General features: G+C 39.8%; 1 protein-coding gene across 3 annotated transcripts in view; it reads right to left on the bottom strand.

The window, feature by feature from the left end:
* Positions 1-24,997, bottom strand: part of znf710a (zinc finger protein 710a) — a 31,336-nt gene that overhangs the window by 2,537 nt on the left and 3,802 nt on the right. Inside the window, exons 2-5 of one of the 3 annotated variants that reach the window (XR_013573492.1) lie at positions 15,028-16,473; positions 9,724-9,915; positions 8,060-8,212; positions 7,111-7,239 (exon numbers count right to left, since the gene is read on the bottom strand). Coding sequence is in view for 1 of the 3 variants with exons in the window: in XM_078530425.1 (XP_078386551.1) it covers positions 7,065-7,239; positions 9,724-9,915; positions 15,028-16,434 (1,774 nt within the window). In the remaining 2 variants the exon portion in view is untranslated. Of the gene's footprint in view, positions 1-7,064; positions 7,240-8,059; positions 8,213-9,723; positions 9,916-15,027; positions 16,474-24,997 lie in introns of those variants that run through there. The other 2 variants (XR_013573493.1, XM_078530425.1) reach the window with 2 other exon arrangements.

Genomic DNA, 24,997 nt, shown 5'->3' with positions numbered 1-24,997 from the left:
AGCTCCACTATAAGCCTTTCTCCAGCCCAAAAAACAACCATTAATCACTACTGTCCGATTCCTGTCACTCAGCCAAATTCATATCAATATTGCTACTGTCCCTTTTATTCCATGAGCTTGAATGTTGTTCACAAGTCTGTTGTGCAGCATTTTATCAAATGCCTTTTGGAAGTTTATGTACACCACATCAATAGCATTATCCTCATCAACCCCCTCTGTTACCTCATCAAAAACCTTCACAAAGTTAATTAAACATGATTTTCCCCTAATAAATCCATGCTGGCTTTCTTTAATTAACTCACAATTACCCAATTGACTATCAATTTTTTCCCAAATTATCATTTCCAGAAGCTTCCTCACCGCCAAAGTTAAACTGATTGGCCTGTGGTCACTCAGTTTATCTTTACACACTTTCTTGAACAAGGGTGTAACATTTGCAATTCTCCAGTCCTCTGGCACCACCCCAAGTCAAAGGAAAACTGGAAAATTACGGCCAGTGCCTCTGCAATTTCCACACACTTCCCTCAGTATCCTTGGATACATCTCATCTGGTCCTGGTGCCTCATCAACTTTAAGTACCGACAGCCTATCCAATACCCTCTGCTTATCAATTTTAAAATCCTTCAAGTGTCTAAATTACATACTCTTTCACCATGCACAGCATCTTCTTTCTTGGTGAAGATAGATGCAAAGTATTGATTTGATACCTCAGCCATATCCCTGCCTTCATGTGTAAATCCCCTTTTTAGTCCCGAATCAGCCCCACTCTCCCTTTTACCACCCTTTTACTATTTATATGCCCTTAGGTGGCTTTGGGATTCCCTTTTATGTTAGTTGCCAATCTCTTTTCATACTCTCTCTTTGCTTCTCTTATTTGCTCTTTCAATTCCCCTCTGAAACCTCTATATTCAGCCTGGTTGTATTATTCACCATCTGTCTTAAGCACATTTTTTCTTAGTTATCTTAATGTCGATCTCTTTCGTCATCCGGAGAGCCATGGATTTGTTTGAAGGAATAAACCTCGACTGTGCTAGAACTCTTTCTCTTCTTTAAAGGTAGTCCATTGTTCAGTTACAGTTTTACTTGCCAATCTTTGACTGCTATTTATCTGGGTCAGATCCATTCTTACACCACTGAAGTTGGCTTTCCCGCAGTTAATGATTCTCACTCTGGATTGTTCCTTGTCCTTTTCCATAGCCAACCTAAACCTTACGATACAATGATCACTGTCCCCTAAATGTTCCCCTACTGACATTCGATCCACTTGGCCCATCTCATTTCCAAGAACCAGGTCCAGCAGTGCCTCCTTTCTTCACAGAATCACAGAACTGTTACTGTGTAGAAGGAGGCCATTCTGCCCATCATGTCTGCATCGGGTCTCTGAGCACTTTAACTTCGTTTCAATCTCCTGCCTTTCCCCTGTAACCCTGCACATTTCATCCAATGCCTTTTTGAATGCCTCAATTGAACCTGCCTCCATCACACTTCCAAGCAGTGCACTCCAAACTCTAACTACTTGCTGTGTGAAAAAGTTCTCACCTCGCATTTGCTTCTTTTGCAAAACACTTTAAAACTGTGCCCTCTGGTTCTTGATCCGTTTATGAGCGGTTTCTCCCTATCTACTCTGTCCAGACCCCTCATGATTTTGAAAACTTCTATCAATTCTCCTCTTAGCCTCCTCCTCTCCAAGGAAAATAGTCCCAACTTTTCCAATCTTTCTTCATAACTGAAGTTTCTCATCCCTGGAACCATTCTCGTAAACCTCTTCTGCACTCTCTCCGATGCATTCACATCTTCCTATAGTGTGGCGCACAGAAACGTACACAATACTCCATTTGAAGTCTAAGCAGTGTCTTATATAAATTTATCATAACCTCCCTGCTCTTGTACTTTATGCCCCTATTAATGAAGCCTAGAATACTGTATGCTTTAGGAACAGCTCTCACTACCTGACCTGCCATCTTTAATGACTTATGTACATATACTCCCAGATCTCTCTGCTCCTGCACATCTTTAGAATAGTGTCCTTTATTTTATACTGTCTCTCAATGTTCTTCGTATCAAAATGTATCACCTCACACTTCTCCGCACTGAACTTCATCTGCCACCTATCTGCCCACTCCACCAATGTGCCCCTAAGAGTGCACCATGAATTAAGGCTGGAGGTTGCAAAAATAGTAAAAGGGCAGGACTAAAGGGTCTGTAACTGAATGCAAGTAACATTCATAACAAAATGGAAGCATTATCAGCTCAAACGGAAATAAATACGTATGACCTGACAGCCAGTACAGAGACATGTCTGCAAGATGACAATGACTGGGACCGGAATATTCAAGGGTACATGATGTTTTGGAAGAACAGGAAGCTAGGAAAAGATGGTGGCGCATGGCGCAGCTCTGTTAATTAAGGATAACATTAGTACAATAGAGAGAGCTGACCTTAGTTCTAAAGATTAAGACGTAGAACCAGTTTGGGTATTGATAACGAGGAAGTAAAGAAGTCACTTGTGGGAGTAATTTATAGACCCCCAAAGAGTAACCACACCATAGGATGGGCTATAGAGAAGAAATAATGGGGGCTTGTGGGAAAGGTATGCCGTTAATCATGGGTGATTTTAATCTACATATAGACTGGATGAATCAGATTTGCAAAGGTAGCCTGGATGATGAGTTCATAGTGTATTTTCGGGACAGCTTCTTAGAGCAGCATGTTCCAGAACCAACCAGAAAGCAGGCTATTCTAAACCTGGTAATAGGCAATGAGACAGAATTAATTAATGACCTCATAATAAAGGCACCCCTAGGTAGCAGTGATCATAACATGGTTGAGCTTTGCATTCATTTTGAGACTAGTTTAAACTTAAAAAAGGCAATTATGAGGACAGGGCTAAAGTGAACTGTGAAATTAGATAAAGGGATAGGGAGTAGAAATGCAGTGGAAGACATTTAAGGAGATATTTCATAATACTCAGCAAAGATACATTCCAGTAAGAAAGGCAGACTCTAGGGGAAGGATACACCATTCGTGGCTAACTAAGGAAGTCAAAGATCACATCAAATTGAAAGAAAAAGCATACAACTTCGCAAAGATTAGTGGAAGATCAGAAGATTGAATGGATATTAAAAGAAACAGCAAAGAATGACTGAAAAATAATGATGCGGGAGAAATTAGAGTACGAGAGAAAGCTAGCTACAGATAGTAAGGGATTCTACGGGTATTTTAAAAGGAAAAGATTTTTGGTCTTCTAGGCAGAGTCTGGGGAATTAATAATGGAAAATATGGAAATGAAAGATGAATTGAACAGATATTTTGCATTTGTCTTCACCATAGAGGGTACAAATAACATCCCAGAAACGATTGTAAATCGAGAGATGAAAGGGAGGGAGGAACTTGAAACAATTCCAATCACCAGGGAAAGGGTACTGAGAAAATTAATAGAACTGAAAGCTGACAAGTACCCAGGTCCTGATGGGCTTCATACTAGAAGTGTCTGCTGAGATAGAAGATACATTGGTTTTCATTTTCCATAATTCCCTAGATTCTGGAAAGGTCCCATCAGGTTGGAAAATAGTAAATTTGGCTCCTCTATTCAAGAAAGGAGGGAGACAGAAAGCAAGAAACTACAGGCCAGTTAGCTTAACATGTCATAGGGAAAATACTGGAGTCTATTATTAAGGAAGTTATAGCAGAGTACTCTGAAAATCTCAATGCAATCAGGCAGAATCAACATGGTTTTATGAAACGTAAATCATGTCTGATTAATTTATTAAAGCTCTTTGAGGAATTAACAAGCAAATGTGGATAAAGGGAACAAGTAGATGTAGCGTACTTGGATTTTCAAAAGGCATTTGACAAGATGCCTCATCAAAGGTCACTATGCAAAGTAACAGCTCATGATGTAGGGAGTAAAGGATTAGTCAGCTAACAGGAAACAGAGTTGGCATAAATAGGTGATTGTCAAGATATAACGAGTGGAGTGCCACAGGAATCAGTGCTGAGACCTCAACTATTTACAATCTATATCAATAACTTAGATAAAGGGACCAAATGTATGGTTGCTAAATTTGCTGATGACACAAAGATAAGTAGAAGAGTAAGTTGTGAAGAGGACCTAAGGAGTCTGCAAAGGAATATAGATAGGTTAAGTGAGTGGGTAAAAATTTGGGAGATGGAGTATAATGTGGGGAATTGTGAATTTGACCACTTTGGTAGGAAGAATAGAAAAGCAGCATAAAGCAAGATTGAAGAACTCTGAGGTACAGACAGATCGGGGTATCGTGGTAGATAAATCACAGAAGGTTAGTATGCAGATACAGCAAGTGATTAGGAAGGCAAATGGAACATTGTCATTTGTTGCAAAGGAATGGAATAGAAAAATAGGGAAGTTATGCTACAGCTTTACAGGACATCTATATTATTGTGTACAGTTTCGGTCTCCATAAGGGCATAATTTGCATTAGAAGTTGTTCAGAGAAGGTTCACTCGACTGATTCATGGGATGAAGGGGTTACGGTATGAGGAAAGGTTGGACAGTTTGGGCCCAAATCCATTGGAGTTTAGAAGAATGAGAGGTGATTTTATTGAAACATAAAAGATCCTGAGGTGGCTTGACAAAGTGGATGCTAAAGGATGTTCCCCCTTGTGAGAGGGGCTAGAACTAGGGGACCCAATTTAAAAATTAGGGGTCTCCCATTTAAGACAGAGCTGAGCAGAACTTTTTTTTTCCTCTCTAGAGGGTCATGAGTCTGTGGAATTCCCATCCGCAGAGAGAGATGGAGGCATGGTCACTGAATATTTTTAAGGCTGTATTAGATTCTTGACTAACAAGGAGTCAAAGGGTATAGGGGGTAGGCAGGAGGGTGGAGTTGAGGCCATAATCAGATCAACCATCATCTTATCAAATTGCAAAGCAGGCTTGAGGGGCCGAATAGCTACCCCCTCCTCCTAATTCATACATATGTATGTATTTTGTTAATAATGACTTTCATTTTCTTACGCTGAATCAAATAATATTGTGGTCACTACTTCCCAAGTGGTCCCCTACATTCAGGTCACCCAGATGCTGCACCTTAATACTTAGAACCAGGTAAATTTGTGCTTTCTTCTTTGGAGTAGCAACACGTGGCAGTACTTTTAAGGCTGTATTCTCAGTCAAAGACAAAATACCTCACCTTCCTCACCCTAAATATCTCCCCTATTTTAGTCTGTTTTGGGATCATTAAAAGCTATCACAATCCTACTTCTTTAATTAGCCTACAAATTTCCTTGATTCTACTGTATTATGATTGCTCACTACTCCTCAGCTCTATACAAAAGGGACTGTGGGGACAAATTCTCTATTTAATTGTTTATGCTCCAGTGCTGTGACACTGTCTCTAATTATTAGTGCCACCCTCTCTCTCCCTTAAGTATTGTCAAACATGCTGCTTTTTTGAGTTAACAAAGATAGATTCCCATGGCACCATTCAAAAAAAAGATGAAGGTCATCCAATGTACTGGTTAATATTGCTCTCCCAGCCAGGACCAGTAAAAAAAAAATCAACATTTGCTAGTTGCAGAATCTTTTGTATGTAAACTGGTTCCTATGTTTGTCTGCATAAGGGACTGTATTTTAAAAGTAATTCATTGCCTATGAAGCACTTGGGACATAATGAGGACATGATACTTCACCACAAAAATGCAACTTTGTCCTTGGATCCTTACTTCTCCCCAGGTAATTCTGACACAGCTACTGCACTGACACTATTCCCATTTCACCATGACTTTCTATTGTAATAAATGATTATAGCTCCCAGATTTCTCTAATTTTTGTGCATTATTATACAGACATTTTAGTTTGGATTCCTTTGGTCCTGCAGTCTTTGTTTTCTCGCATCCTGAAGAATAGGGTTATTTGTGCATTGGGAGGCCAAAACATTGCATACAAACACAGACAGCTGACAGCAATTTGAAAGTGAGGATTATACACAAGAGGATGCAGAAAGGAAGCAAGAACAACTCCTGTCTGAAGACTCCAGTAAGCATCCTGCCAATCCTTGCAGCTGTATTTGCCTAACTGGGAGTATGTGGAGATGATCATCACAAATTCCTATACAAATTTAAGAGGTTTCCAACAGGAGGCAGCTGCTGACCAAACAAACCATTCGATTCAAAAGAGCACATCCAAACAAGTCAGCTCCCTCAGATATGACTCCCCATCTCCATTCCAAGAACGTTTCCTAGCTGCTGCATCTCTCTTCTCCCTCACTGTATTTTTTTCCATTTTTTCTGCTTTCTCTTCTGAAGACAGCCTCGATGGGCTGTGGTTCTACACTGTTTCCTCAACCAGGTTCCCTTTCTTCATTCACAATCCTAGACAAAATCTATTGAACATTCTATCCTAGAAAGCTTCAGAGTAGAATCTGATCCTGTCCTCACTACCGGCAAGTAGGTACACTCTCCATAGAAAGTCACTGGGCACTCATCACGAGTGAAAACTCTGTTCTATTTTGCATAGAAGGGTGGTGGGGGAGGGGGCGGAGAGGAGGAAGTTTTATGGGTGAGGGCCAGCACCAGCAAAAGGGAGGAGGGGGAGGGGAAGAGCCTTAAATGGCATTTTGTAGCTATTGAAGCTAGTGACTTAGGTAAACAGGGCAGCAATTTTGAACCCAACAGCATCCCATTAATCTAAGACCAGATGATCTGCTTTTTGAGTGTTGGGACAGGTTGCTACGATGGCCAGTGTAATGGCAAATCACCTTGCTCTGCCAAGTGCCATGAGATTTGATTTATCCGAAAGATGGATGCCACTTCCAACAATGCAGTACCTGGTAAGAACAGCAAGTGTCAGCCTGCATTATGTGCTCAACCTACAGCAATGGGGCTCCTAATTCAGAGGCAATTGTGCAAAACCAACTTATATATTAAAAAAAGACAGATTTAAACAGTAACTGTCTGGACACCTCAAAAATCATACATACTATATTACATGATTTTGAAGTTTTTGCTAAAAGATGGCTCCTCAAAATAATTAAGCACACATAACTAACCAATACAATGATTATGACAGAACCTGAACACTATACCTTGTCCATCAAGAACAATGTCCATGACGCCATGCTTGACCTTCATGTGCCGGCTTAAATTCCCTTTGAGGGTAAACTTGCTTGAACAGTATGGACATTTGAAGGGCTTACTGTCTGAATGAAGGTGCATGTGACCCAGCAGATTGTACATCCGATTGAATTCTTTTCCACATACCTGAAAGAGAGAGAACAGGAAAATCCCCATTATTCGCAATTAAAGCTGAATTCCCCAAATTAAAACACTTCCAGAGGAGGCAATCCACATATAGGATCAATCATAACCTTTGCTTGCAATAAATTAAGTATTTTCCTCCCACCTTTATCATTTTTCAGTTTATTGGCTGGCATGTAACAGCATAAAGCCACTGTCCTCTTCAAACAATGAGTTAAACTAAATGTTACTGATGCAGGTTCAACTGCTACAGCAACTTTGGGAGTTAAACTTAGTCACACTGTGATGTTGATTGTACACAGCATCATACCTAACAGTGGAACTATGAATATGTTACATGAAGTATTCTGAAATGAAGGGCACTGGTGTATTATCATTAGTGTTAAAAATGATACTGAACCTAGCAACGTACAGGACCAGAGGAAAACAAAACTCTTATCGGACTAGTCTTGAGGCTCTGCTTTCTCCTTCCTTTCCTCACATCCCCAATGGAAAAATCTACTGCTACCTATTGTAGGACGTCATGGTGATGATAGCCACTGCAGCAAATGACTAGAGATTGACTGGATCTGTGGATCTGTAACCTTTCTTGCTTCAAAAAAAAAAGCAATTTCATTTTTATGAATGTGCTTTCTATAAATCCATTCTTGGGATGTGGGTGAGACAGCGAAGCCCTCAAATTGCTCATCACTGGTCATTGGTCCTTCTGTAGTGCGCTTTTTTTTTTAAATCTGAAAGATTTGCTCAGAGTGCTCCTCACTTCAAAAGCCACAATCTTAAAAGAAAATAGAACAGAAAACGTGATCAAAATACAAGCTCTTACCAGAATCTTCTATTTGTACTGATATTTGAAAACTGTGTACCAGCCACACAGAAGTACAATATTTTATATAATAGTATAAAAGCAAAATACTGCGGATGCTGGAAATCTGAAATATAAACAGAAAATGCTGGAAAAACTCAGGTCTGACAGCATCTGTGGAGAGAGAAACACAGTTAACGTTTCAAGTCTGTATGGCCCTTCTTCAGAGCTAAAAAGTAGAAATGTGATGAAATTTATACTGTTTAAGGAGGGGTAGAGCAGGTGAAGCTGGATAGAACCAGCGATGGGTGGGGGCTAAGGAGAGATTGACAAAGATGTCATAGACAAAGGGAGTGTTAATGGTAGTGGTAAGGGCTAAAGGAGGTGCTGATAGTGGCATAAAGGTAAGAAAGCAGAATGTGTTAATAGCAGAACCAAGGTAAGCACTGTGTGAAAGAAGAACATGGAAACAGTAACAGATGGCCCTTTTGGGGGTTGGGTGGGGGAGGGGGCAGTGCTTGGAGGAAAAGGATGGAAAAAAGGATAAAACAATGAATAAATTAATAAAAATGAAGATAAGTGGATAAAAAATAAAAATAAATTTTTAAAAACGGGGATTAAAAAAGGAGTGAAGATGGAGGAGAGCGTTCATGGTCTGAAGTTGCTGAACTCAATGTTAAGTCTGGAAGGCTGTAAAGTGCCGAATCGGAAGATGAGGTGTTGTTCCTTGCAGCAGGCCATGTGGGTATGAGAGCAGGGTGGTGTGCTGAAATGGCAAGCGACAGGAAGGTCTGGGTCATGCTTGCGGACAGACTGAAGGTGTCCCGCAAAACAGTCAGTCACTCAGTCTGCATTTGGTCTCCCCAACTTCAATGCTGCTTCACCTGAAAGCCCTTGGACGGTGAACAGGGAGGAGGTAAAGGGGCAGGTGTTGCACCTTCTGCGATTACATAGGAAGGTGCCATGGGAAGGGGATGAAGCGTTGGGAGTGATGGGGGAGCAGACCAGGGTGTCCCAGAGGGAACAGCCCCTATGGAATGCTGATGAGGTGGGGTGTGGGAAAGATATGTTTGGTGGTGGCATCATGCTGGAGTTGGCAGAAATGGTGGAGGATGATCCTTTGAATGCAGGGGCTGGTGGGCAAAAAATGAGGACAAGAGGGAGCCCATCATGGTTCTGGGAGGGAGGGGAAGGCGTGAGGGCAGAGGCGCAGGAGATGGGTCGGACACGGTTGAGGGCCCTGTCAACCACAGTGGGTGGGAGAAAAGGACTCTGGCTGAATATATTTCCAAGTCACCTTTGGAATTATCTATAAGGAAGCTAGCTTAATTTGGCAATTGCAGAGGATCAGTCTCTTGCTTCATTCCAGATACCTGACTCAAACTAAACCACTGACTTTCAAAACCATCAAGTGGCTCCTTTTCGAGGTAATTTGAAATGGGTGGCTAACTCTCAGTGTCTGCATTTTCCTTGGCTCCTCTGAAATAGTAGCTGGTCCTGTATCTGGCCAGTATATTTACAAACACTTGCCATTTCAGCTTTTTTAGCCAGAATTACTTCCCGACAATTAATTTGTTCCATATTGCAACAACTTGTAACCTGTGCCTCAACTACACATCTTCCTCTCAACATTATTAATGGATAGAAATCACAGAGTGTACTAATATGTCATCCTTTTCTCTTACCTTACATTTAAATGGTTTGACAGGTGAATGAACAATCATGTGGGTCTTCAGAGTCTGTTTTTGAACAAAAGTTTTAAAGCAGATGTGGCACTGATAAGCTCGGACACTGGTGTGAATTAGCATATGTCTCTTCAAGTTTGCTTGAAGGGTGAATTCACGTCCACATACTTCACACTTGAACTCTTTTACTCCCTGATGGAGAGGAAAGATGCAGGTGAGACTAGGCCTTTAGGTTACTCAATGTTTCTGTTGAAGTAACAATTCAATCATAATTTATAAACTTAAATCATTTTAAAACATAAATCAATTTACTCCCAAAAATGAAGATAAAAATGAAGATGCAATAAAAGCAAAGCTACAAAACAAAGGGAAAATAAGTAAACTGATGCATTTGTGAAGGGTGACATTTTAAAAAGTACCCACAAAGAGGCTACTACAGCACAGTAGTATTGAGTGGGGTGCAAAGGGGTGTTAAATGCATTGTTTCATGGAGCTAAGAGAAATTTTTTGTGTCGACCACACCTATAGTGATTTGTCAATTCCAACCACACCAACAAACCATGACCAAGTTCTTCAACCCAGCAAGGAGAAAGTGGAAAACCAGTCACCTTGGCTGACTGAGAAACAAAAATTCTTCTTTGCTGGAGAATGTTGGAATGGAGGGGAAAATATAACCAGAATAACTTTGTTACTGAACCACCCCAAGGAGATGCAAACATGATTTTGGATCGGAAATAAATGTTAACTTGATTGCAGCCAGCTGCCTGCAAGAGAATAGTTTGAGTTATACTGAGAGTCAAGTTGAATTCAGAAATACTAATGAAGATTGGAAGCTATAATTAAAAATGTTATAGCAGGGCGCTTAGAAAAGTTTAAGGCAATCAGGCAGAGTCAACATGGTTTTGTAAAAGGGGAATCATGTTTAACCAATTTATTGGAGTTCTTTGAAGGAGTTACATATGCTGTGGATAAAGGGGAATGAACCAGTAGATGTACTGTACTTAGATTTTCAGAAGGCATTTGATAAGGTACCAGGTCAAAGATTATTGCAGAAAATAAGGGCTCATGATGTAGGGGGTAATATATTGGCATGGATAGAAGATTAGCTAGCTAACAGGAAGCAGAGAGTTAGCATAAATGTATCTTTTTCTAGTTGGTGGGATGTAACAAGTGGTGTGCCACAAGGATCAGCGCTGGGGCCTCAACTTTTTACAGTTTCTATAAATAACGTGGGTGAAGGGACCAAAGGAATGGTTGCTAAATTTGCTGATCAGACAAAGCTAGGTAGGAAAGTAAGTTGTGAAGGGAACATAAGCAGGCTACAAAGTGACATAGATAGGTTAATGAGCGGGCAAAGGCCAGGCAAATAGAGTATAATGTGGGCAAATGTGAAATTGACCATTTAGGCAGGAGGAATAAAAAAGCATATTATCTAAATTAGGAGAGATTGTAGAGCTCTGAGATTCAGAGGGATCTGGGTGTCCTAGTGCATGAATCACAAAGGGTTACCATGCAGGTGCAGCAAGTAATTAGGAAAGCTAATAGAATGTTATCATTTATTGTGAGGGGAATTGAATACAAAAGTAGGGAGGTTATGCTTCAGTTATACAGGGCACTGATGAGACCACATCTGGAGTACAGTATTGGTCTCCTTATTTAAGGAAAGATGTAAATGCATTAGAAGCAGCTCAGAGAAATTTTACTAGGCTAATACCAGGAATGGGCGGGTTGTCTTATGAGGAACTGTTGGACAAGTTGGGCTTGTAACCTCTGCAGTTTAGAAGAGTAAGAGGTGACTTGATCAAAACCTTTAAGATCCTGAGGGGTCTTGACAGAGTGGATGTGGAGAGAATGTGGGAGAATCTAGGACTAGGGATCACAGTTTAAAAATAAGGGGTCGCTCATTTAAGACAAAGATGAGGAGAAATTTGTTCTCTCAGAGGGTTGAGTGCCTTTGGAACTCTCTTCCTCAAAAGGTACTGGAAGCAGGATTTTTGAATATTTTTAAAGCAGAGCTGGATAGATTCTTGATTAACAAGGGGTGAAAGGTTATCGGGCATAGGCGGGAGGTTACAATCAGATCAGCCATGATCATATTGAATGGCAGAGCAGGCTTGAAGGGCCGAGTGACCTACTCCTGCTCCTAGTTTGTATATTCGTATGTTCACAGGTCAGAAAGAATCTTTTGGAAATTATTTTTTTCCCCCGAATTGGCCTAGCTTTGTTTTTTATTTGCCCCTCTCAGAAGATTACATTACTGCTTGTGGTTGAAAGTAATGGTGACTAGGAGGTTTCATTAGAGTATGATCTGGGATGGGCTCAGTGGAGCAGCTTGCCTTTTCCTGTCTATCTTTTTTAGATGATTGCACAGAAGTCTGACATCCAGAGCAGACTGCGGGTTAAGGGGCAGAATGAATTCTTCACTCAAAAGATGCAGGCATTCCATTAAAAAGGTAACTAAACTGAAAGGTGAAGGCAGTAACAGAAGGCCATGTCAGAGTTAGTTTTCCCACTAAAAGTCTATTAATTCTCCCAGTTTCATCATTTTCTTCTGGATTCTCAGTTTCTGTAATGCCTGTCTTAATGACTATTTTCCACTGTAAAAGTTATGATATTTCCCATTTCTTCTGCAAAGGCTTTGCCTCATCTAGAGCCAACACATTCCCTACATAGTTAATTTCACCTCCTCTCAATCATGGAGCCTTTTTTGATTTGACCTTCCTTTATACTGGACTCTGCGTGCACCGCCTGAAACACAATCTTTAACAATCCAACCAACCCAGATGGACCAATTACTCACTGGCATTTTCATTCATCATCTTCATTCCTAACAGCTTCACCCTGGCTATCTCTCATTCAACCAAGGTTGATGCAATACCTGGCCATTAATTCCTTTGCAAGCCATTTTCTGGTGCTCTCCTCACGCTTTGTCTAGCAATTTGTGTGTGCTTCCTCCAATGTAAAATTGCCATACTCACTGCTCACAGGGCTATCTCTATAAGTGGATAGATAAAATGCAGATAAAGGCAAAGTACTGCAGATGCTGGAAATCTGAAACAAAAACAAAAAATGCTGGAAAAACTCAGCAGCTCTGACAACATCTGTGGAGAGAAAGACAGAGTTAATGCTTCGATTCTGTATGAATCTTTTTCAGAGCTCTGAAGAAATCATATGGACTCGAAACGTTAATTCTGTCTTGCTCTCCACAGATGCTGTCAGACCTGCTAAGATAAATTGCAGACTTTGGCAAACCTCTCCGTTCCGACTGCAATTATGATCCAGGCCACCCCATGGGTTGCCTCTAACTCCCCTCCAACTTTAACCTTTACATCTTTAAGACTCCCACAATATCACAACACAATTTTACATAAAGGTTTTCTTGTGGGCACTCTACCATCTAGAAGGACAAAGGCAGCAGATGCATGGGAATACCACCTGCTGCAAGTTCCCCTCCAACTCACACACCATCCTGACTTGGAAATATATCGCTGTTCCTTCACTATCGCTGGGCCAAAAACCTGGAACCCCCTCCCTAACAGCACTGTGGGGGTACCTACACTATGAGGGACTGCAGTGATTGAAGAAGGTAGTCCACCACCACCTTCTCAAGGGCAGTTAGGGATGGGCAATAAATGCTGGCCTAGCCAGCGACATCCACATCCTGAGAAAGAATTTTAAAAATTCTGCAGCCCTCTGACATTTGACACTGTAGCTGTCACCTTCTCTTTCCTGTGTTTTTCCTAATCACTTTCTAGTTTGTTTCCTTCCACTTGAACTTTGTTTAAACTCGCCTTTTGTCTTCCACATGTCTGATTAAGATCAGGCTGATGAGTGTGCATATCATCCAGGATTTTTCACCTCTAGTTTATTTCAAATCTGTCCCTGAACAATAGGACCATTAGCAGCTGTTTATTCTACTGATTAAGGAACATTCGAAAGTTGGTGCACTTGGCAATGAAACCACCTTGTTTCAATCAATCTTCAAACAGGGAACTGGCTTTCCATTTCCAGTTCCAATGAACAACCTTCATCAAAATATTCACCGAGGATATTCTTTCAGCTGTACTATTTCAACATTTTCAACTTCAGACTTTCAGCATTTAAATCTACTTTAGTAACATCACAACCAAGAGAAGCTTGACAATGTCGGCTAGATTTAATGGCTTAGTTTTTAAACTTCCCCCAACTACTACTCCTACTCCCAATCCCTTGAGATGACTAACTCATACTGAAATACAATTTCACAGGCAAGAGATCCAAAATATAACTTATAACAGAGTTGGGTGGAGGGGCGGGGGGACGTGGGAGGAGAACGAAAGGGAGAAATTAACAACCCACACAACATATTGGTGTCTTCTTTCCCCAAGGTTATTGCACACAGTAAAAATGCCACAAAGTTCAATAAAAAGCTTAATGTTAAATTATACAGTATCTTCCCTCACAGCTCCAGTTATATACAATATTACACAGTCCTTGATAGTTAAATGCTAGGTTTAATTCCGCCACTTAGAAAGAATCTGAAAATAAATCAACCAAAATCATAACCAAATTAAGTTAATGGTATTTCAAGTTTTTGCTAGGGTAGCGTGAGCACTAAATATAGCGTTCACTAGCGGGACCAAAATCGACAGTTCTATTTCAGCATTGTCAGTGTCCTTCAATATTGTGGTTGGTGTGTCCATATGGTGTGGGACCCTGATGTGCAACAAGATGTCTCTTTAGCTGAATGGGTGACACAAGGTACAACCCATATTCAATATAAAACATGACACCTGCCATTTTCATGGCTTTGCTTCATGGGCCTTCAAGTCACTGGGATAGGTAAACCCCCATCCACAGGCTCTGCAGCTGTATGGTTTCATGCAGCAACATGTGCCATTTAAAATGGCTCATCTGTGTGAAGGCTTTATCACACACCTCACATTTGTGTGGCCTAATGCCTTCATGAGGAACATTCAGGTATCAAACTGGCAAAATTGCTTTAAAACCCAACATGCTACTTAGATGCCATTTGAATAGCCAACCGTTCCCAATGGGCTTATGTAAAAATAAATCCTCCACTATAACTACATTTTAGTAAAAACAATTAAAGCTCGAGTCAATGAGAAGTGAGGTGGCATACTCTCTAAAACCAGTCAGCCAGATTAGGTTAAAAGAGACAGCCTGAACTACAATCAACATCAAGAATAACATTTAAGGCTCATCCATCTTCAGTTTTGTTCTCAAGATTCTGTCAATCTTTACCGACAGGATTGCCTTCAATAGCAAATTTGATTTACAGACAGAACAGGTGGGCAGTCTTACCTTGTGTGTAAGCGAATGCTGCTTCAGGTGATGAGGCTGGGTAAATTCCATACCGCATTCAGTGCAGACATACGGGCGGATATTCTGATGTTTCATCATGTGATTCTGAAGCTGACTTCGGTAACTGAAAGTTTTGCTGCACTCTGTGCATTCATATGGTGTGGGACCTTGATGTGCAACAAGATGTCTCTTTAGCTGAATGAGTGACACAAAATCCAACCCACATTCAATACAAACATGACACCTGCCATTTTCATGCTTTGCTTCATGGGCCTTCAACTCACTAGGATAGGCAAACCCCCGTCCACAGACTCTGCAGCTGTATGGTTTGATGTCAGTGTGCAGCAACATGTGCCGTTTAAGATGGCTTGTCTGTGTGAAGGCTTTGTCACACACCTCACACTTATGTGGTCGAATGCCTTCGTGCGTAAGAAGGTGCATCTGTAAATGACTCGGCTGCTTAAAAAGCTTGTGACAGTGTTGGCATTCGTGCGGCTTAATACCACTGTGGCCCAATATGTGAGTGACCAAATTATATTTGGAAGTGTATGATTTTTCACATAACCGACACTGCCATCGTTTCTGCCCTTCCCCAACATCAATACAATAGGAATCATCAATCTGTACATTAATATCCAACCGATCTATTTGAGCTCTTCTGTTACGATCCTCCTGCTGAGGAGCAGATATCTCAGTTTCATATGCCACTTGGCGTTGCCATACAAAGTTACGGTTCTCCCCAGTCACTGACTCTTCTGGAAACTGTTCTTCCATTTGGACTAAAGTCGGCGATTTATTTGTTTCAAAGTAACTGCTCATTAACTTTTCCCCTTCTGTGCCAACCTTCTCCTGATCAGCAGAATTACAATGAAGGATTTCCTTATAGTTTGAGGGAAAATTAACACTGTGAACATCTTGAGTCCTTTCACGAAGAGGGCGGTGCATTTGTTTCCTTTTGAAGTTACTTATGTCAATCATTTTTATTCCATGTCTGTACAGAACGCTGTTGGACTGATTCTCTGCATCGTACTCCGCCTCAACAGTTTCTTCCTTACAATTTTCATCATTTTTTTCAGCATGTACTAGCTTCACGGGCTGCCGTTTCCTCCTTCTTGCTTGTCTTTCAAAAGTTATAAAGCCATTCTCTGCTTCTAAACTTTCCTCCTCTTGTTGTTCAAAACATTCTGATGTGTTGATCACATCCAGTCTAGGGCTTTGCTCTGTTGTCATGTGTTCAAGTGCAATGTTTTTATTAATTGATGCGTCTGGCATATGATAAATTCCATTCTCTCTGAATGGAAAGCTAAAAGGGCCATTCTGGCCAACAAGTCCCAAAGTAGCTGCTTGTGCAAAGGATAATATCACAACAGGATCTGTTTGAGTTCCAGTATTTACAAGGTGATCCATGACTTTCAATGCATTACCAACGGTTCCCCAAAGAGATATCTAAAAAAAAAGGTTAGAGACACAAATATACCCAAAAGTCATTTTTTTTTCTTTTTTATTTGTTTTCAGTTATCTTTAAAAACAGTCAGGAATAGTAAGAGTAACTTAGTTTTAGTCTAAAATATACATTACACAATTCAAAAATCTCTATACATTTCTCAATTTAAAAAGTAATTTATGCAAACTAGACCAATTGTATAGGGCCCAAAGCTTGCAGAAAATAAGTGAAACAAAATTGAGTGTACAAATCTGTCAATTTTCCAGTTAAGTGCTAGTTACATATTTAGCAACGCAAACTTTTGAAATTGTCGCAATTGTCATCGTCTAATTATAATTTAGAATACCACTAAATGCCCCAGCTCCCAAAACAGGATTGGAGATGCGACTGGATCTAAAATGTAATTTCCCATTGTCCTCTGGTTGGTTGTGTACTTGCTTCCCTGCTAGAAGGTTTTACAATGAAGTCCCATTTGCTCCCATAGTGAGTACAGATATATGTAATGTCAAAGAAACACTATCTATTACATACAATGATGATCTTCTCTGCTTATTCTGCTGAACATTAAAATATCGAAGTAAGTGCTTCTGTGAACTGGAGGAGATAACAGTGTCTTGTCCACCGTTTTCAGGGGTATCTTTTTACAACACTGCTTTCCCACAGGATCCCAAAGTGAACATGTAAAACTGATTTGGGTACTATTTTTAAAAGTGATTTATATGTTTCTCCTTCTAGATCTGTAGTACAGTTTGCTTTCTGAAATTCTAACTTTCTAAAGCATAGATCATACCAATTTGATTGCAAATCTGAAAGCATCGATATGAAGAAAAGCCAGCCACTTGATTCGGGGAGGCAAACAGACGTGAAAAAAGAAGCTCCATTAGGAGGAGAGAAAAAAAGATAACAGCCAACTCCCAACATGGCCAAGATGAGCTAGCTCATTTTCACTTCAACTTAAAGCTTTAAATTTTTTCTTAAACAATCCTTTGTTCAACAATTTCACTTCACTGCAGCATGCGGCATCTAATTGTAAATGCAACAGGAATATTTTGATTATGATTCATTGCTAACATTGTATGTGAACTTGTGGGTGAAGCATAAGTTTTCATTCACATATGAATGTGAAAGAATACAAGTCAGAGAAAAAAAAAAATCAAGACATGTTCAAGTATAAGAAGAACGTCATCAAAATGAAGCAGTTCTAAAATCAGGTGGTCACACTCGGTACTAGAAGATTGTCCAACACTGCAAGCCTTTTACTACTGGTAGCCCTTGCACCATGTACTATGATGTACAAAGAGAAGCATCTCACTTCAGAATCACTCAAAACTGACAACTTTGCAGCAAATTAGCCTCCAGCTGACGAAAGACAGAACACTAGTTACAACAGTTACTTAAGTTACTTAATGGACCCAGCGATTATACTAGGAAGATTTGGAGGTCTGTCCTACAGGTTAAATAAAAACAGGTGTAGACAGGGAGGGAAAGAGACAAGGCAAAGAGGAAGGGAGAGTGGGGAGTGAAGTATGTGGAAAGTATGATTTTAGAAACGTACAAATGCAAGAACCTAGAATCAGTGCAGTATTCCATATGCAATATTAGCTTCAAAATTTTCATTTCAACTCCACCTTCTTCTATTGAAGGTTCATGTCAATAAGACACAGCTTGCATATGCTTTCTTAGTTGTAAACAACTGACAAGCAATTAAGAGCGATGATCAGCATATAGCTTAGATAACCCAATCTTGAAAGATTGATTGTAGCTTTGCAACAAAAATCTGAATACCCCAATAATAGGTTTTTTTTTAAATGAAGGAGTGTGTAGAACAGGGCAATGACTTCATTCCTTTTCTTCCCCCAACCCCACTTCACATCTTTTCCACCCATCCACTTCTTGAAAGCCTAGCTTCCTTGCTGCCTAGAGAGTCCAGGTGCTGGCCCCCTTTTGGCATCATGCCCAGTGGTCATTTTTCATCTATGAGATGCAACAGCAAATGCCAACTGGTTGTTCCACTGTAGGAAGCATCTAAGCCAAACTGTCCTTACCTTTCCTGTGTTGACCTTTGAACAGTAATCAGGAGAAGGAACTCTAGCTGATTGTCAGAGGGGACAAAGGGAAAACATAATAGCCCTATTCCTGTCCTAGCTGAGATAAACTAGCTCAGATTGGAGATTAAATCTGCGACCATTGTGCTAAAAACAGGTGAAGAATTTCAAGGCATTGCATTTTCACATAAACTTTACTGGAGATCTCTTTTTGAAAAAAAAATACACGTCAGCATATCTAAAAAAAGCCTCAACTCTTCATTACACACTGACGTATAAATGGAGGTCTAACAGGAAGAGCTTCTGAACTTCCACTTCCTTTTATATAGCCCCAGAAAGTTTATACATCGTCATCAGTGACAAGGGTGAATGTTCAGGTCATTAGAATGTTGGAAACAATGCACTTTGGTTTGCAACAAACTGACATATTACTGCACATAATTCACAATATATGCTTAACAGATACATCATGGACTACAAATACAAATTTGGAGAAGTCCATTAATGTTTTCAATTGGTTACAAAAAAAATAGATTTTAATAGGTTACGCTACCTAGAATGACTTCAGTGTAGCTGAGGAATTAACAGGAGAGCATTTCTTTAAAAAAAGGTGCAAGCAACAGATGTGCAATCCAAGTATGGATTTCAGTCCATACAATAAAAAGGAAACTATGATAATCACTGCAATTTTTCAAATTAAGGTACAGTGACAAGGCATGATGGCAACTTTACTGTACCTGTAACATGACAAGAATGAATTCAAGGTAAAGGGATCAGTTTATAGTCAGATGTCTGAAGGTATTAAGAAACTAAATATATGCTTCATTTCAAGAAGAAAGATATCATTCTCCCTACTAAGGAAAGGGAGGACCACAGGTAGCTTACAATACAGAAGTCCATTTGACCCAGTGTCTGTCAGTGTTTTGCTAAAGCAATCCAAAACTAATCGCACTACCCTGCTCTCTCCCTATCTCCCAGCTAGTCTCAAAATAAAGGTGGTACTGCTGGGGACACCATTAAAAAAGGTTTAATAAATTATTGCATTCATTTTAAAAGACAGGTAGTTCAAACTGTTAGTATTGTTAATTCACATTCAAGTAGATTAATTATGCACTCAAAATGGGTCATTCATTATTGCCTAATATTCACTTACTTAATAACCAGTGATCAGAGTTTACTCTCTGTAATGGAAACACATGTAAATTCAACATAAATAGAAGGTGATGTTGACTTTACTGCAACACCTGAGGGAACAAACTGAAGCACAGAAAACTTAGGTTGAGTAGAAAATAAACCAACGCTAGATCAAAAGCACTATGTTAGAACATATCTAAAGGGAGCAGCTCCAACTCTGTCATTCTAAGCAGAATCATTTTTAAATGAATCCCATACTAATGATGTATGCTTGCTCAAACAGAAATACTTTTTTTCCCCTTAAGTAAACCAATTCTAACGAGGAGTAGATAAAACCTTGACTTCAAATCTCTCAGGTAAACCTATTCCAATTTAGCTTTAAAACCTAGATGTAATAAATCATTTTCTCAAAATAGAGTCTGATACTGACCTAGGGGTAAATATTTCTCCATTCAAGTACAAAACTATATACGATGACATTTTAGAGACTATATTCTGAACACCAACTTTAATAATACTCAAGGTAGTGATGCTTAATTGGACTAATAAAATCTGTCACCGATAATTTGCTTTTAAAAATGTCAACTGGCCATAGGAAAAGCTGTGGAGCTTCTAACAAATGCAAATACAGCAATCTTATAATCACGGGACAATCAGCCACAAATTGTACATCAGTGGCAAACTATTCTAACAATATGGCAAACTTACTTAACTTTTCGAATACTTGTTGAGTTTTCTTTTCAGAATTGTTGAGAAGAAAGCCTTGGAATTATTCAATGTATGAGGTATGGCATCCTCTTCCCTCCATAAATTTGAGGTCATCCAAAACTCTGCTGCCACATGTCTTAACTCGCAGCAAGTCCCATTTCCCTCCCAGACCTGCTCGCTGACTTATATTGTCTCCTGATCAATCAACATTGTGATTTTAAAATTCTCATCCTTGTTTTCGAATACTGCCATGGTCACACCCCTCCCTATTCTCCCCATCCATAATTTCAAACCCAAGATTAATGTCATGGTTTACCAGGCAGCAGTGATCCACATGCTCCTATATGCTTCAGAAACTTGGACAACCTACAGCATGCACTTCAAAGCACTGAAGTACCACCAGCAGTGCCTTTGCAAGATCCTCCAAATCCAGTGCCAAAAAGGGCAGTCCAACAACAGCATCCTTTCCCAAACCAACACACCCAGGATCAAGGTGCTAATCACACAAAGCCAGCTCCACTGGGCAAGACACCAGACACCTGAAGTAACTGCTCTACCAGGAATTCAGTTACGGCAGGAGACTCACAGAAGTACAGTGGAAACACTTTAGGGATGCCCTTAAAGCAACCCTGAAGAGGTCAAACATTTCCGCCAACTCATGGGAGTTGCCCTGGCCGGTGACTGAGCAAATGGAGAAGGTTCATTTGGGAAAGCACCGAACATATCAAGAGACTTCATTGGGAACATGCAGAGAGACAGCACAAAGCTCCAAACAACTCAACTACCCAATCCTTTAAGCACCACCTACCCCACGTGGCAGAGTCTACAGATCATATATTGGACTTATCAGCCACCTCAGAACCGATGGAAACAGAGGGAAGCAAGTAATCCTCGATACTGAGGGACTGCCTAAGAAGAATCAATGCTACTCTTGTTCTATTATCACATTCTGCTTTCTTACCTTTACGCCATTATCAGCACCTTAATACGACCATTAACACTCCCTTCGTGCTTCAGTTCATGACACCTTTGTCAATCTCTCCTTTGTCCCCACCTGTCACTGGCCTTCTATCCAGTTTCACCTGCTCCACCCCCCCCCCCACTTAAACAGTAAACATTTCATCACATTTCCACTTCTTTTCAGTTCTGAAGGGTCGTATGGGCTCGAAATGTTAACACTGTTTCTCTCTCCACAGATGCTGCTAAACCTGCTGAGTTTTTCCAACATTTTCTGCTTTTGTTTCAGATTTCCAGCATTAGAATTATTTTGCTTTTCTCTAAGAAGAATCTCCCCCAGTCCCACAATCATCTGAGATATCTGCGCTCCTCTGGCCTTTGGCGCATCCCCAATTTTAAATGCTCCATGTATTGGTGGCTATGCCTCACCTGCTGAGGCCCTAAACATTGGAATAACCTCCCTACAACACCCACCTTTCTGCCTCCTTTTCTTCTTTAAGGCACTCCTTAAAACATAGCTCTTTGCCCAAGCTTTTGGTCATCTGACCTAATATCTCTTTATCTGGCTCAGTGTGACACTTTGTTTATAATGCTCTTGTGAAGTGCTTTGGGACATTTCAGTATGTTAAAGGTCCTATATATGTATATAACAGAAGCACCAACCTGTTCACTATAGATGGGTTAGTGCCTCTTGAAATAACACGGAATTTCACACAAGTTTGTAACTTCAAGGCAAAGCTCCTTGTTTAAAACAAAGTTTAGAGATTCCTTCCTGTGTCGTTGTACATTTCACTAAATTTGTTACGTGCAAACAAAATTCAGTGTTCACATGGCACTGAAAACCTCATTACATTCCTCATAACAGCCCCAACATCTAACTCCACGAGCATTCAGGAGATTGGGCACCAATTGTGATTTTGGGGGAAGATACATTTAACATTTCAGGTCAATGATCTCTCTTGTTGATCTAAAATATTAAACCTACATTCCTTTCTCCACAGTTGCTGCCTAACCTTTTGAGAGTTACCAGCATTTACCTTTCTTGTTCAGATTTTGAATATCTGTAGCGTTTTGCTTTTCAAAATCTAACACTTCCTGCTGAGATTTTCTTACTACTATAGTCAGGCTATGAAATTCACAGCAACATAGAAAATTTTTTAAAATGTATTGGTGATTGAGTGCAGTGCAGGTTTACCAGAACAATACCTGGGACTGCAAAGGGTTAAATTGTAATGCTAGATTACACAAACTAAGGCTGTATCCCCTGGAATTTGGTAGGATTAAGGGGTCAACTGATTGAAGTTTTCAAGATATTAAGGAGAACGGACAGGGCAAAACTGCTTTCACTGGTTGAGAGTCTAGGACCAGGGCCATAGTCTGAACCAGGACCATACCTTTCAGAAGTGAAATTAGGAAACACTTCCACATGCAAAGAAGCAGCTTGGAACTCTCTTCCGCACATGGCAATTGATGTTTGCTCAATTATTAGTTTTAAAATCTGAGACTGATAGATTTTCCAAAGGTTAACCAAAGGTGTTAGGAATATGGCATAAAGATGGGTATATGGAGTTGGGTCCACCATGATCTCATTAAATAGCAGAACAGGTTCAAGGAGACTAAATATCTTCCTCCTGTTCCTAAGCGCTATATATGCTATCTCTTGAAAATCTATATCCATCAAGTTATAGGGACCACCTGATGATGTGCAGCTTTCATGCCCCAGAAGACCACATATTCTTTAAAACTTGAAATATTGTTACTTTGTGTTAACATATTATACTGGTCTGTGATAGGATGTAGGCTTTCCTTAAAACTTTCTGGGGGAAATTTGACACTATTTTCCCTTATACTTAATTTCTATTTCAGCCCTCCCCACCCTTTTGACAAATGTGTTTCAGTCCTCATTTATACCATCCCACGCATCAAATGTTTTTATATACACCAAGCCAGATGGAAGCCAGTTACCAAAACTTGGTTAGTTGGAATTCTATGCAGTTGCCAATCCAATTTGTTTCCCCATACATGGAGTGAACTCTGCTAATTAGTTTTCTTTATGAAGGTGGTCAGAAACCCACAATCTGAATTATCCACATTTTCTAGAGTCACTCATACATAGTAAAATAGTCGCTACCTGGTAGCATTCTGCTAATTTTTTTTTAAAAAACCAGCTTTCTCCCATTTACAAAAAGCAACAGACATTGATCCCCTAGTTCTGGTTATTGAAGACTTCTGCCACGACATCGGTTGCTTAGCAACAAGCTACCAGACTACACAACACCAACTCTGGGTTCATTCTCGAATCAGCCTAATTCAATTAGAGGGAGGGTCATTTAACTTGAAGGAATTAAAAAAAGGTTTGTTATCTTGGACAAGCTTGCAAACAAAAAAAATCTCAACCTGAAAATAATGATATGGTTCAAGTCTATAAACAAACATTTGGAGTACCTGCTGGGTTTCCTAAAAATATTACAACTGAACATAGTTCTTGGGATAAGGCATTGTTTCTAGTTATAAGAGAAAGCAAATAGAAACGAACAAATTTGTACATAGATTAATAAAAAATCATGAATTCAACCAAGACAAATTTCAAAATATATCTCCATATTTTTTTACTATATCTAGAAATAGTTTAGACAACAGCCCACACAAATATATTTTTTGTAATATAATCAGAAATATTTATTCTCGCTATCAAATCTATTACTTCCATTCATTTGGATTTAAGGACATGAACCAACTTAATCAGGAAAGTTTACTTTAACATTTACTTAGCAAATGTAAACATCAATCTTTGCTTATTCCCGTCTGACTAAAACAACCATAACAGAAAGAACTTATGAAGGTCCAACTGTTTTCTAAAAAAAGAATTGCATTAAACAGGAAGTCATTTTGCTTGAGAGCAGAGTGCTCAGATGCCAAACAATCTAAAAAAAAACAAGGATGGCCATTGCAATTGCAAAGATAAGATTACTACCCTGTAATCTTTTCCCATGTATAACAGTTTAGCAGCAGTGCAACTTCTTCATTTCTGTTCTTGTCTTGATGATAATGGGAAACAAAAACATCCTCTAAATCACACATCACCTGACTTCAACAACATGTCCATTCATTCTCCACTGATGGGTCAAACCCCCTTCTACCCAACACTACTGTGGGAGCACCACAAGAACTGCAGTGATTAAGAAGGTGGCCCATTTCCACATTTTCAGGACAAGTAGGGATGAGCAATAAACTTGGGTCTTGCTAGTCTCACCTACACTCAGGATAAATTTTAAAAATAGTTTTTGAGGGTAAACAATATTGCTAATGTTCTCCATAGTTTTGATCCCCGACTGTATTGATACTCCCAGATTAAGGATTACATTGTAACCTGTTTATAAAGTGATACGTCACAGGTGATTTCTGAAAGAGAAACGTTATATAGTCTGTATGAAGATTGTCTGACGTTCTGCTACAAATTGGAGAAAATATCCCAAAGAGGAAGGGAAAGGGGGTTTATTTAAAAAAAGGTTTGTACATTTGAATATAAGATGCGATGAGGAAGCCAAATAAGCAAATGGCAAAACTGCTGTTCAAGTGCTAGCGACGTTTATGAAAGCTACAAAGACCAAAAAAAAACCAAGTGGTTGATGTAGTGGGAAGAACTTGCAGAACAGCAAGTTTCCGTCCATATTGTCAATTT

This window comes from Cetorhinus maximus, chromosome 26 (assembly GCF_964194155.1).
Source record: "Cetorhinus maximus chromosome 26, sCetMax3.hap1.1, whole genome shotgun sequence".
Lineage (NCBI taxonomy): Eukaryota > Metazoa > Chordata > Chondrichthyes > Lamniformes > Cetorhinidae > Cetorhinus > Cetorhinus maximus.
This window is presented reverse-complemented; position numbering and strand designations above follow the sequence as displayed.